The sequence below is a fragment of the Lycium barbarum genome, chromosome 1 (assembly GCF_019175385.1).
Source record: "Lycium barbarum isolate Lr01 chromosome 1, ASM1917538v2, whole genome shotgun sequence".
Classification (NCBI taxonomy): Eukaryota; Viridiplantae; Streptophyta; class Magnoliopsida; order Solanales; family Solanaceae; genus Lycium; species Lycium barbarum.
In genome coordinates, this window is record NC_083337.1 from 148,634,017 (window position 1) to 148,648,356 (window position 14,340).

Consider the following 14,340-nt stretch of genomic DNA (forward strand, 5'->3'; position numbering starts at 1 on the left):
CCACTCCCCATGTTCCGTATTCGGAAAAAAGACAAATTAAGCTGTGTATATACTGGCAGTGATGTACCATTAGGGGCAGATAGAGATCAAATCTTTCAAATTGACAATTAAGTTTTAGAGAGAACGCTACGACATAAGTCCAAAGTCTTAAAAACAGGTGCAATTATCACTTCATCCATTTTGATTTGTTTGTTTTACGCTTAAAAGTCTTTTTCTTTTTTTATTTTTTTTGGACAACACTTTAATTTCAATTTTCACATGATTAGCATCATTTAAAATCACAAAATTAAAAAATACTTTGACACATTTAATATATCTTTAATTAACAATCACAATATTCAAAAGGTCAGAAATGATCTATTGGGCTTTTACAATATTTTTTTTTAATTTTATGATTTTTTATAGGAGATTTGAATTTTTTTTTTTTCTATCCAATTTGTTCAAAATTATTCACATTATAAGAGAGTAAGAAATCTCGTATCCTCGTTCAAAAGTCGTCTTAAACTTCATGCAAGTCAAAGCCCTGACAAACAAAATGAAACGGACGAAGTATATTTGTTGTAAGAAGGAGAAATAGAAAACACCAAATTCTAAGTTGGAAAAAAGAAGAGAATGATCTCAGAGACGTGAAGGCATGACAACAGTTTCGTTCAACCATAAAATCCCACACAATTCCGGTACCAAAGATTTCCTAATCTCAGCATACGCTTTCCCATTCCACTTCTTCTTCCCCAGCTCCTCCGCCAATTTAACCGCCGCCTCCACCGCCGTAGGCTCCGCCATATCCACAATTCCCATCTTCACCGCTTCCTCCGCCCTAATCTTCGCTGCTTTCAACACCAAACTCCTCCTCGCACCAGCTGATCCAAATTTCCCCCTTATCAATGCCATAAAATAGTCAGGCAATGTCATCGCTATATCCAATTCACTCATATACACCACACCTGTTGGGAAACCCAGGTAAAATTTATTTAGCAAAATAGCAGTGATAAATTAAAATAAAAGTACTAGAAAAACTAACTAAATCTCTTTTTCTATTTTTCTGTTTGCTTTTTATGTGTTTCAATTTGAATGGATATTTATATTTCCAAGTGTGAGAAATTTGTTGAGTTGTATGATCTAAGTACGTTTCTTCATTCTTACAAGTTACAAGGAAGTTTTAAGTTAAAGTAAGATATTAATGTTGAAATAAAAAATTTATCATTAGTTAAATATTTTAATTTAAAATAAATCATAAGTTATAAATTAGTCATCTTAAATTTATAATTTTTTTAACCTATAAGCATGGTTAAGTATTTATAATTATAGTTAAACAAAGTGATATGTGTCATTGGGTATTGGTTGATGCAAACACTCCATCTGGAAAAAAATTTAGCCAAAATATAATTTTTGACAATGACATCTTTTCTAGTTGTATATGCTTTCTGCTGCTGCAACGGTACGCAATAACCCTTTTGTAGTAGTCAAAAAAAAAAATTGGATTTTACTTTACCTCCCTAACATTTAAGGATTGGGAAACAATAAGTCCTTCACATATTAAATGAGAAAGATAATCCCCTTATCTAATCCTTTCCGATAAGAGTTTTTTTTTTAATAAAGATCTTTAACTTTTCTTTCTAGAATTAAATTATAAAAATAGAAAAGTGTCAAACATTACTCTGCACAACAGTAATATATTTGAATCGAACGTATAATGAGGGGTATTTAACCCTTTTTTTATAGTACATGGTAATGTTTGACACTTTTTCGTTTTTATATTTTAATTCTAAAAAAAAAAAGATCTTAATTATAAATTAAAAAAAATCTTACTGAAAAATATTATATAAGAAACTTATTATTTTCATTCAATATATAGAGGGGTATTGTTTCTGTTAAATGTTGGGGTAAAGTGGGCTCACTCAAAAAAAAAAAAAAAAAAATGGTAACAACTTTCCACATATGGCAACAAAAAATGTTGTCGGCAAGAGGCTTCCTTCTTGCAGTACTCCATTTTTATAAGTATTTTGCATCTTTTTGTTCTCCTCTTGGGAACTATTGGGATCCCACTTGGCTTTTCGAATTTTCCCATCAGCCATATAACAAGGAATGCATCTACTTTTCAGGAAATGGGTGAACATTATTTTTTATAATTTGAAATACAAGAGAAAAAATGACCCTGTCAAAATATCTTATGTATTATTTTTAAACTTTTGTGTATTATTTTTAGATTTTCTTATGCATAAAAATAAAGAGCTTTTATAAAAAAAACATAAAATTTAAAATAAATTTATAAAAGACTAAATCAACGAACTGTTTTGTGCTCATACTTCTCAAGGCCACGTTTGGACGTGTCTAAAAGTTAAAATTATGATATTTTTAAAACTGAAAATCGATACTCTGACAGTAAATAGTAAGTAATTACCTAAACCCTTGTAGAACAATTCCACCCTACCATTTATATATAACTAGTTGCGTCCTCCAAACGATCCTAATAACAAAGTCACCAATCAAAACCACAAAATTTCCAGTCTAGAAAGATTTGTACTAAGCTTTGTTTGGCTAAATAAAGGCTTTTTTACTTTTTCTAATATAGCACAACGTAAACATTGTCACAATTGTCAACAATTCCAACTTTAAAGATATGTGCATCTAACATTAGTCTAAGACAAGGAAAAAGGAAACTTCCATCTATGACTTTATGCGGAACTTTCTTCTTCTTCATCGAGAAGCATCAACCAATACGCTTTTTTTCTCCCACTACGGGCGGAGTCATAATCCAATAATTTTCCTTCGAATTTAGTATTTGTGACTAAACGTGTCAACCGGTTCCGTGTAACCGGTTTTAACCGGTAACCGGACCGGTTAAACCGGAACCGGATATTAGTTAACCGGTCCAGTTCCAAATTTTTTTTAACCGGAATCGGTTTAACCGGAACCGGACCGGTTAAACCGGTTAAAATAAAAAAAAAATAAAAAATAGTAAAGAGCCGTTGGGCCTCTCGGACCGTTGGCAACGGTCCATTTGCAAAAATGGCCGTTGCCAAACGGTCATTTTCTTAATTTTTGGCCCCCAATTTTTTTTTTTTTAACACTTTAACCCCTCCCCCACCCCTATATAAACCCTTCTTCATTTTCATTTCAATTCACTCTTCTTCATCTTTCTCTCAAATCTCAATCTCTCAATTATAGTTACTTTGAAATAATTAGCCACAAAGTCTTATTATAGTTTCAACTTTCAATTATTAATTTTGCAATTATAATATTGTTGGTGGAGTTGGTGATTTTGCAACAATCCGAAGTAGCTTTGGTGGATTTGCAATTCTAGCCGTCTTCGCTTTGTTGGAAATTAATCCGGCAATTTGGTACCTTCGTTCCAACTCTGTCTTTAATTTTTGCAATTTAATTCTAGCAATTTATTTTTCGAAATTTAATTTACGCAATTTAATTCTAGCAATTTATTTTTTGAAATTTAATTTACGCAATTTAATTCTAGCAATTTAATTTGTTGTAATTTATTTTCTTGTGATTTATTTGATTGTGATTTAAATTATTTCTATTTAATAATGTCAAAGAGATTAAGACGTGGTGCCGGTAGTAGTAGTCGTACTGTTAGGGGTGCGCTTAATGAGGAAACATTTGTGGAAGAAACACCTAATTTAGGTATTGATGTTGGTGGAAATAATCCACTTTTAGGTCATGAGGCAATGCAACAACATTTTACCGACACTTTTAATGAAGACTTAGATGATGATGATGATGATGAAACACAACCCCCCGAAAATCCCATAGGAGATACAGGTCCTGCACAATCACATACACAAGACAAACCGCCTAGAACTCGTAGGCCAACAACTAAAGTTTGGAAATTTATGACTAAGGATAGGGAAAATCAATCAGTTACATGTACCCTATGTGGACAAGGAACTGGTAAGGATGGTGGAACGGGTACACTAAATGCTCATATGAGAACCAAACATATGGATGTTTGGGGAGAGCAAACGGGTTCAAATGTGGGGGGGATTCAAATGACGATAGACCCACGAATCGGTAGAAATTTTAAGATTTGATAGCTAGTGGACCGGACCAAATGAAAGACTTTGAAGATATTTCCATGACCGAATATGATGTGGGGGAAATTAACGAAATGGTTCAAAATTGGTGATTTTATTATTCTACTATTTTTGTATAACTCATGTATTATTTGCAAGTTAAAAAAAAATACAACTTGCAAATAAATGTTATCCAAGAATGAATAAATATATATGGCTCATTGAGCTTTCTTCTATTTACTTGTGTTTATATTTTTACTTTTATTAAGTTAGGAATATACCTAAAATATACTAAGAATATACTTAAGTTATATAGTATACTTAAACATATATAAGTATATATAGTATATATAGAAAAAATAGTATATATAGTATATAAGTAAGTATATATAGTATATAAGTAAGTATATATAGTATATAGTACATATATACAAGTATATATAGTATATATACTATATATATTAAGTTATACACATATATAAGTAAGTAAGTATACTATATATACTTACTATATATACTTACTTATATATAGTATATAGTACATATATAGTATATAAGTAAGTATATATAGTATATATAGTATATAAGTAAGTATATATAGTATATATAGTATATAAGTAAGTATATATACTATATATATTAAGTTATACACATATATAAGTATATATATTATATAAATAAACATAGTATATATATTAAGTATATATTGTATATATAGTAGATATGTATATATAGTATATATATTAAGTTATACCTATATATATATTAAGCTATCCTATATATAGTATATAGTACATATGTATAGTATATATATTAAGTATAAGTATATGTAAGTTATACATATATATGTGTACGAAAAGCACTATTCTGTATTGCTGACTTGCTGTTAGTCAGTAAATATTTAAACTTTAATTATAAAATTGTATAACATATGTAAATATACCTACAATATACAAATAAATACTATAATATATATATATAATACAAAAAAAAAAAATAAAAATTTAACGAATCCAAACCGGACCGGTTCCGGTTTGGACCTTAAAACCGGTTAACCGGAACCGGTTAGGCGGTTCCGGTTTTGGAACCGGAACCGGCCGGTTTCCTAACCGGTTCCCGGTCCGGTTCCGGTTGGAACCGGTTGACAGGCATATTTGTGACAATTCCATTCTTCCGTAACAAATTAATGTTGCGATATAAACATTTATTTTGCTCCATTTATAACCGGTTTATCTTATATTGGACCACTCCCCATGTTCTGTATTCGGAAAAAAGACAAATTAAGCTGTGTATATACTAGCAGTGATGTACCATTAGGGGCAGATAGAGATCAAATCTTTCAAATTGACAATTAAGTTTTAGAGAGAACGCTACGACATAAGTCCAAAGTCTTAAAAACAGGTGCAATTATCACTTCATCCACTTTGATTTGTTTGTTTTACGCTTAAAAGTCTTTTTCTTTTTCCATTTTTTTTTGGACAACACTTTAATTTCAATTTTCACATGATTAGCATCATTTAAAATCACAAAATTAAAAAATACTTTACACATTTAATATATCTTTAATTAACAATCACAATATTCAAAAGGTCATAAATGATCTATTGGGCTTTTACAATTTCTTTTTTAATTTTATGAATTTTTTATAGGAGATCTGAATTTTGTTTTTCAAAATTATTCACATTATAGGAGAGTAAGAAATCTCGTATCCTCGTTCAAAAGTCGTATTAAACTTCATGCAAGTCAAAGCCCTGACAAACAAAATGAAACGGACGAAGTATAATTATTATTATTATCAATATTTGTTGTAAGAAGGAGAAATAGAAAACACCAAATTCTAAGTTGGAAAAAAGAAGAGAATGATCTCAGAGACGTGAAGACATAACAACAGTTTCTTTCAACCCTAAAATCCCACACAATTCCGGTACCAAAGATTTCCTAATCTCAGCATACGCTTTCCCATTCCACTTCTTCTTCCCCAGCTCCTCCGCCAATTTAACCGCCGCTTCCACCGCCGCCTCCGCCGTAGGCTCCGCCATATCCACAATTCCCATCTTCACCGCTTCCTCCGCCCTTATCTTCGCTGCTTTCAACACCAAACTCCTCCTCGCACCAGCTGATCCAACTTTCCCCCTTATCAATGCCATAAAATAGTCAGGCAACGTCATGCCTATATCCAATTCACTCATATACACCACACCTGTTGGGAAACCCACGTAACATTTATTTAGCAAAATAGCAGTGATAAATTAAAATAAAAGTACTAGAAAAACTAAACTATTACTACGATACGCCCTCCTGATCAAAAAGATTATCCACTTAGCTTTATCTTTTTTGGAATTAATCTTATTTTTTCAGGTTTATCCCTATTAAGTGTTATTTGATCAAATCTCAATACCTATTTAATTGGAGCGATTTTATCAAATGAACTATTTTTGCCTATGAGTTAATATTTTCGATAAGCGGTGTGTAAATGATTAGGTGGATACTCTTTTTTATACCAAGGAGTAATATGTCTAGCCATTCTCCTAAGAAACTATTTCAGCCGTGTGAAATTTTCCTCAGGACTAAACAAACATATCTCTAAAACTTAATTATAGAATACAGGAATCAACAAGCTTTGTTGTAGACACTCGTCTATTTATTTACATGAGAATTTGACATCAAGCTTTTGAAAATACTACTACTACTACAATAATACCTTTATCCGATCTCATGGTGACGTAATCATGAGACATGGCTAACATCAGCCCCGCCGCGGCAGCGTGGCCGGTAACGGCGGCGATTGTCGGAATTGGCAGGGACATGAAATCGGAGACCAACGGCTTCATTAAATCGACCATGTTGAGTAAGCGATCTTTGGCGGCTTGTGGTGAGCCGCCAGCTTGTGCGTATTTTAGATCAAAGCCGTTGGAGAAGAATTTGCCGTTTGCTTTTGTGATTAAAACGGAGCCGTTAACGGCTTGGGATTTGATTTGGGAAAGTGATGAACGGAGGGTGGCGATTAGAGTAGGGTTTAAACGGTGTTCATCGTCGCCGGTAAGTGTAAGATAGAAGATGTCGCCGGACTTTTCTAACGTGCACATAGTGTGATGAAAGGGAAATGATCGTGTTGCGTTGAAATGTGTGTGTTGGAAAGGATAGAGATGACGGATATTACGAGTAAAAATAGAACAATGCATTGAGTGTGATATATACATATAAGAATGCCACTAGTTGGCTGTTTTATATTTTTCCTACTATATTAGAAGCACCGGATGGTGCACTTTTCGTCGTCCGTTTGTGGGCCCAAAAAAATTATGGGCCCACATATTAAACACGAACCATTTAATATTAAAAAAAAAAGTGTGATTCCTATATTAAATACAAATTAATCAATATTAAAAAAAAAAAGTAAAAAAAGTGGAACCCACCATCTCTAAATTCACAGAGAAAAAAGTGGACCTCATATTAACAAAATCAAGCAATATAAAAAAAAGTGAATCCCATATTAAAAAAACAAACAATGTCAAAAAAAAAAACGTGCAGACTTTGTATTCATAGCAAACACTAATATAATAAAGTTTTAGATACGGAGCACAAAATATAATGTTATATTAATCGTGTTTTGAACATTAAAAAAAAAAGTAAAAAAAGGTGAAACCCGCCATCTCCAAACTCACGGGGAAAAAAAAGTGGGTCTCATATTAACAAAATCAAGCAATATAAAAAAAAGTGAATCCCATATTAAAAAAATAAACAATGTAAAAAAAAAACGTGCAGACTTTGTATTCGTAGCAAACACTAATATAATAAAGTTTTAGATACGGAGCACAAACTACAATGTTAATTGTGGGCCCACATAGTAAACTCAAACCAACCAATATTAAAAAAAAAAAAAAAAGTGTGGTCCCCATATTAAACACAAACCAACCAATATTAAAAAAAAAAAAAAAGTAAAATAAGTGGAACCCACCATCTCCAAACTTAAGGGAAAAAAAGTGGACCACATATTAACAAAATCAAGCAATATAAAAAAAAAGTGAATCCCATATTAAAAAAACAAACAATGTCAAAAAAAAAATCGTGCAGACTTTTTATTCGTAGCAAACACTAATATAATAAAGTTTTATATACGGAGCACAAACTACAATGTTATATTAATCGTGTTTTGAACATTAAAAAAAAAAGTAAAAAAAGTGGAACCCACTGTCACGGGGAAAAAAAGTGGACCCCATATTAACAAACTCAGGCAATATAAAAAAAAATGAATCTCATATTAAAAAAACAAACAATGTCAAAAAAAGACGTGCAGACTTTGTATTCGTAGCAAACACTAATATAATAAAGTTTTAGATACGGAGCACAAACTATAATGTTATATTAATCGTGTTTTGAACATAGTAGGGCACTTTTTCGTCGTCCGTTTGTGGGCCAAAAAAAAAATTGTGGACCCACATATTAAACACAAACCAACCAATATTAAAAAAAAAAAAAAAAAAAGGTAAAAAAAGTAGAACCCACCATCTCCAAACTAACGGAGAAAAAAAAGTAGACCCCATATTAACAAAATCAAGCACTATAAAAAAAAAAGTGAATCGCATATTAAAAAAATAAACAATGTCAAAAAAAAAAAAAACGTGCAGACTTTGTATTCGTAGTAAACACTAATATAATAAAGTTTTAGATACGGAGCACAAACTATAATGTTAATTGTGGGCCCACATATTAAACACAAACCAACCAATATTAAAAAAAAAAGTGTGGTCCCCATATTAAACACAAACCAACCAATATTAAAAAAAAAAGTAAAAAAAGAGGAACCCACCATCTCCAAACTCACGAGGAAAAAAAATGGACTCCATATTAACAAAATCAAGCAATATAAAAAAAAGTGAATCCCATATTAAAAAAACAAACAATGTCAAAAAAAAAAAAACGTGCAGACTTTATATTCGTAACAAACACTAATATAATAAAGTTTTAGATACGGAACACAAACTACAATGTAATATATTAATTGTGTTTTGAACATTAAAAAAAAAGTAAAAAAGCGGAACCCACTATCTCCAAACTCACGGGAAAAAAAAAGTGGACCCCATATTAACAAAATCAAGCAATATAAAAAAAAGTTAATCCCATATTAAAAAAGCAAACAATGTCAAAAAAAAAAACGTGCAGACTTTGTATTCGTAGCAAACACTAATATAATAAAGTTTTAGATACGGAGCACAAACTACAATGTTATATTAATCGTGTTTTGAACATAATATATAGTGTATATATATATAATCACTATTCAAAGACAACTACATATACATAAATGCACTATAATTTAAAGTGTTGGGCCCGTGCCGGTCACGTAGTATTCAATAGAAGAATGCCACCGAACGGTACAGTCGCTTTTATACGTCTCATCTGTTTGGCTTGGCAGATTTTAAAATATCTGATAAATAGTAGTAGTAGTTGAAAAGGACAAAAAATGTTGAACCTGATTTAGTTAAACGTAATGTGTATTTTAGTATTAAAATTATAATATTAAAGAATATTATTTTAATGCGTATATCTTTATTTTTGGTGTAACTTATTGTTTATACGAAAAATTACAGCTGAATTTGTGTGCGTGGTTAAGGTCACGTGGATCAATATGATCGAATAATGAGATAATATGTAAAATTAAGCAAGATAATTATAAAAAAAAACTAAAGGAATTTCAAGCAATAGCCTGAGCCTTGGAGTAGCTTTTGAGCTACAGTCTCCGGGCAAGCGAACTATCAGATCTTTGCTTAGTTGAACAAAAGCATTTAGGAACTAAGGAGCAAAATAAGAGCAAGGTAATTCTTGTATATATTTTCAGATGATCCTTACAATGAGATGAGTACATCTATTTATACTAGATCTATGGGGTGCATGATCCATAAATCGTGCCCTCTTCATTACCAATATTAATGCCAAAGGTAATAAAGGGATTTAATGCTATGACAATGGATGGCAATGAAGGGCAATAATGCACATTTAAGACCGGAGGAAGACTTGGGTTTCTTGTAACGGTTGCACATTAAATGACGTCCGGTGAGTTGCCATGCTTCTTCGGACCCTTTGTAGTTTCTATCTCCGATAGCGGTTGCCAAGTTACTCCTCCGGAGCGTCGTTATGCTTTACCGGAGCCCCTCGCTTGCTGACTCAAATCTGACATGTCACCATCGCCACGTGTCATCTTTTGATACGTCCACTCGGTGTCGACGGATTTTACCCTATACACTTATATTATGCAATCACTAACATGATCTACCACTACAACAACATACTCAGTGAAATCTCATAATGTGAGATTTTGGGAGCGTAAAGTGTACGTAGACCTTACCCCTACATTTAGAAGGTAAGGAGGTTGTTTCCGAAAGAACCTCGGCTCAAGAGAAAACATGGCAAGAAAGGTCAGATAATGACAAGAAATTCAAAGCAGTATGAAAATGAAAATAACAAAAGCGAAAAAGCCAGTCTGAAAAAATGAGCTGTAGCTATTGTCACGACCCAACTAGGGGCCGTGACGAGTACCCGATACTTGTACCGAGCACCCCTTATCTATCGTTTTACCTTTACTTCTCAGCGGGCCGTAGGAACTGTGCCATATATTTTTTTTTCGTTACTGAACATTAACATTAGTAGCATCATCGTAAACATAGACTAGTAAACTTTGCTATCACGTTATACGACGACGTGAACATTCCAAAATACAACACATCTAACTGTACATATCTATCTACGAGCCTCTAGACATAATGCACATATACATAGAAAGGGCCGAGTACTGCTGTGCCCGAATATATACACAAAAATAGTACCAAGGAACTGAGGCTCCGGAACAACTGGAGCACTGTCAAGTACTGCTGGTGGAGCTTCTAGGAGTCAAATCTGTCTACCTGCTGACCTGTGCGGCATGAAACGCAGCGTCCACAAGAAGGGACGTCAGTACGAATAGTGTACCGAGTATGTAAGGCATGGAAGATAATACAAGCAGAAACATAGAGTATGATTAACAAGATCATGGGGTCATAGAACATATAATGAGGCAAGAAGGTAACCTGTACGTAGGAACGCCCCTTTCAGGCCGGATACCGTGCATGCTTGTCTTTCCCTTTTTAAAACGTTCCTTTTTCATAGGCATAGAAAATAGGGTTTATATCATGTCATGTTTTATTATATTATATCCTGTCATCTCATAGTGTGTCGTATCATATCATGTCGTAGCATATCATATCATAGTATATTATGTCATAGCGTATCATGTCATAGCATATCGTGTCATAGCGTATCATGTCATAGCATTGCATGTCATAGTGTATCATATCATAGCATAGCATGTCATAGCGTATCAGGTCATAGCATAGCATGTCATGTCATAGCATAGCACCGAACAATGTCGGCTCGCCCACATAGCGCCGAAATACCGGCTCGCCCATATATCCCGCGTCCAGGATGATAAGCCAGCTGACCAGGTGGGAATGAAACATGTTTCCCTTCCCATTCCCCCATGTATCCCTTCCCCCCATCCCATGTTCATATACATATCTTATATACATATACATATCTTATATACATATACATAATTTTTTTATACATATACATATCTTATATACATTTACATATCTTATATACATATGTCATATAAGCATGCAAGAGAGCCCAAAGAAAAATCATGTAGCCATCGGAGTGACGTAAGGTCGGTGACCTCCGATTACATTATGGAACAATCGTGATAGCTTTGTCTCTCATTGAAGGAACAAGTATTTTAAGGCGAGACTACCAATGGAGAATAGCGTTAGAAGTAAACATAGAATGCAATCATGGGCATCATAGACGTCAACTCATAGGCTTTGGAATCCTTAGGAAATAGTGTCACAGCTAGGAAATAGAAATAAGGTTCAAGAACTAGTTTATCACCCTCAAGTTCACATTGAATCCTTAGCTTAAAAATCTTAGTCATGGAATCATTCTGGTCATATTTGTCATGGGCATATTCTCTTTTCTAACATCGTCGTTATCATTATCGTCATAGAAGTATTCTCGTTAGAGTAGTTATAGTACTTGTCATTTGGTAACGAAATTAGGATCAAAGGTTTTCTTTGGATTCGATCCTCAAAGTAAGTCAAACAGAACTATAAGGAAAATCCGAGAGCAATGGGGCCCACCTCGGGCCGAATGAGGCAGCATATACGATTTGCATATGTTACATGTCATGGCGTTACTTGTGAGGGTTTTAGGGTAGTCGGGTCCCATTTATGCAAGTTCTAGGGATTTAGGAGGTTTTTCCAACATTTCGCACACTTTCTAGTTCAATTCTACTGAATGAAAAAGGGGAAACTTTGGGTGCGGATTCCGGAGAATAGAGTTGTCCCCGAGGCTCGTATCCAACTTATTACGTTTAAGACATGCCATAGAAGGAAGGGTGGAGCCTTACATACCTTTTCCGCTTCATACACGTCTCCAAAATCAAGTTTCAAGTTCGCCAAAATCTACAATTTGGTCACAATTACCAAATGTTAATTGTAAGGCTTTAAGATTTCAATCTTAACCAATACTTGCCTACAAAAATTTGAGCAGCATCTCCCCTATACATACAACATCCCCGAGATTTAACTCGGCTCAAATATCAACAACCATACCAACAACAATATCAATAATCATCACAAAACACAATATAGCATAACTAGTCTCCTTTCCAACATAGTGTAATAGTTTTCATTCCAACTTCACATTTTCAATTCAATACCAACATTCTCATATTCATTTACTAATGAAGGTCACTCCAATACAATTCGGAACATTTCATATCATTTTACAAAATATACAAAATATACAAATTTTCCACCAAACCATAATCCATCCAAAACTTCTAATCTTCAACATACATATTCATAACATATTTCCACATTCCAATTTCATCAACCATAATCATAATTCACATCTTAACAACTCCATTTCCATAATATCACAAAATCATTCTAAAGTGACATAATCTTCTACATTCCATATTTCCAATATAAATTTCACCATAACCACAACTAGAATACAACATAAAATTCAACTCATATTATTTATACAACAATATACATATATGTCCACTTACATATATGCACACCCACTTTGTAAACTTCCATATTTCCATAAATTCTACTCATCTCTACATACTACAACATAAACCAACCTTCATAACATAATAAAAAGGGATTAATTCTTACCTTTTTCTACAATCTTCTTCACTTGACCAAGTTGTCAACTTGAAGAAACAAGTGCTCTTTCTTCTAAAATAATTACACCAAGTTGTAAAGGACCCTTGAATTAGTGGAAATACCACAAGAAAATAATTTTTGGAGAAAGATTTCAAAGGGACAAAATTTCAAGAGCTTGGTCGTATGGCCCTTATGTTCTTGCTCTTGTTTCTTTGTTTTTCTCCTTCTAAATTTTTCTTGAAGGTTCTATGGGATTTTTGGATGATTAAGTGGCATTTTATCCATTTATCACATGATTAATTCTACTTGGGCTTTGATCTTTTTTTTTTCTTATTTTTCTAGCCATGGCCGGCCACCCTATGGGTTGGGCCTTAATTTCATTCATTTTTTTTGGGCCTAACCCGGTTGGTCCCGAGTTGTGCCTAGCCCACTGACCTTTCGACCTTAAAACGTCCATATCTCCTTGTACCGATGTCACCTTGGAACCCACGACCTATGGTTGGAAAGCTAATTCAATTATCTACAACTTCTATTTCTTGGTATTTTTCCAAATTACAAACTTATAATACCGTTTTTGCCCCTAGAAGTCAGATCACCCGAAAACGTTTTCTTAAAAATATTCGTTTGGAGGACTTGCACTTTGATTTGACCCAAGGGTCCTTCTTGAGTTGTGTTTAACTTCACATATGTGATTCATATGACTTGTCACATGTTCCAAAAAAAATCTTAACGTATGGGCCCCACCTCAGCTTACAAATAATCCGACGTTTAAAATTACGGGATATAACAGCTATCACATGTAAATGAGATAATTGAAGTACAAGAAACAACAGATAGTAGCACAAATCAGAGGACAAGAAACTAAAGAGCAAAATTGCGACTACTAGTACAAAAGGATAAGCAGAACTGCCTACTAGCCTTCTATACCCTAGTATGAGTCATCCATAACCTCTTATCTAAGGTCATGTCCTCGGTTAGCTGGAATTGCGCCATGTCCTGTCTAATCAGCTCTCCCCAATTCTTCTTCAGCCTACCTCTACCTCTCTTGGAACCGTCCATAACTGACCTCTCACACCTCCGCACTGGGGTATCAGTGTCTCTCC

At 33.5% G+C, this 14,340-nt stretch overlaps 1 protein-coding gene across 1 annotated transcript; it reads right to left on the minus strand.

The window, feature by feature from the left end:
* Positions 1-5,792: 5,792 nt before the first annotated feature.
* On the minus strand, positions 5,793-7,236 carry LOC132642992 (enoyl-CoA delta isomerase 2, peroxisomal-like). The gene is made up of 2 exons (XM_060359898.1): positions 6,730-7,236; positions 5,793-6,228 (listed from the first exon to the last, which is right to left on the minus strand). Exons 1-2 carry the CDS (start codon positions 7,226-7,228, stop codon positions 5,894-5,896), a joined length of 834 nt encoding a protein of 277 aa, XP_060215881.1. The 5' UTR covers positions 7,229-7,236; the 3' UTR covers positions 5,793-5,893.
* Positions 7,237-14,340: the final 7,104 nt, after the last annotated feature.

Excerpts from the sequence above, each read along its gene's own strand:
- LOC132642992 (XM_060359898.1), bottom strand. The coding sequence starts at position 7,228 with ATGTATATATCACACTCAATGCATTGTTCTATTTTTACTCGTAATATC. Across the intron at positions 6,229-6,729 it reads CACCATGAGATCGGATAAAG|GTGTGGTGTATATGAGTGAA; the intron begins GTATTATTGTAG and ends GTTTCCCAACAG.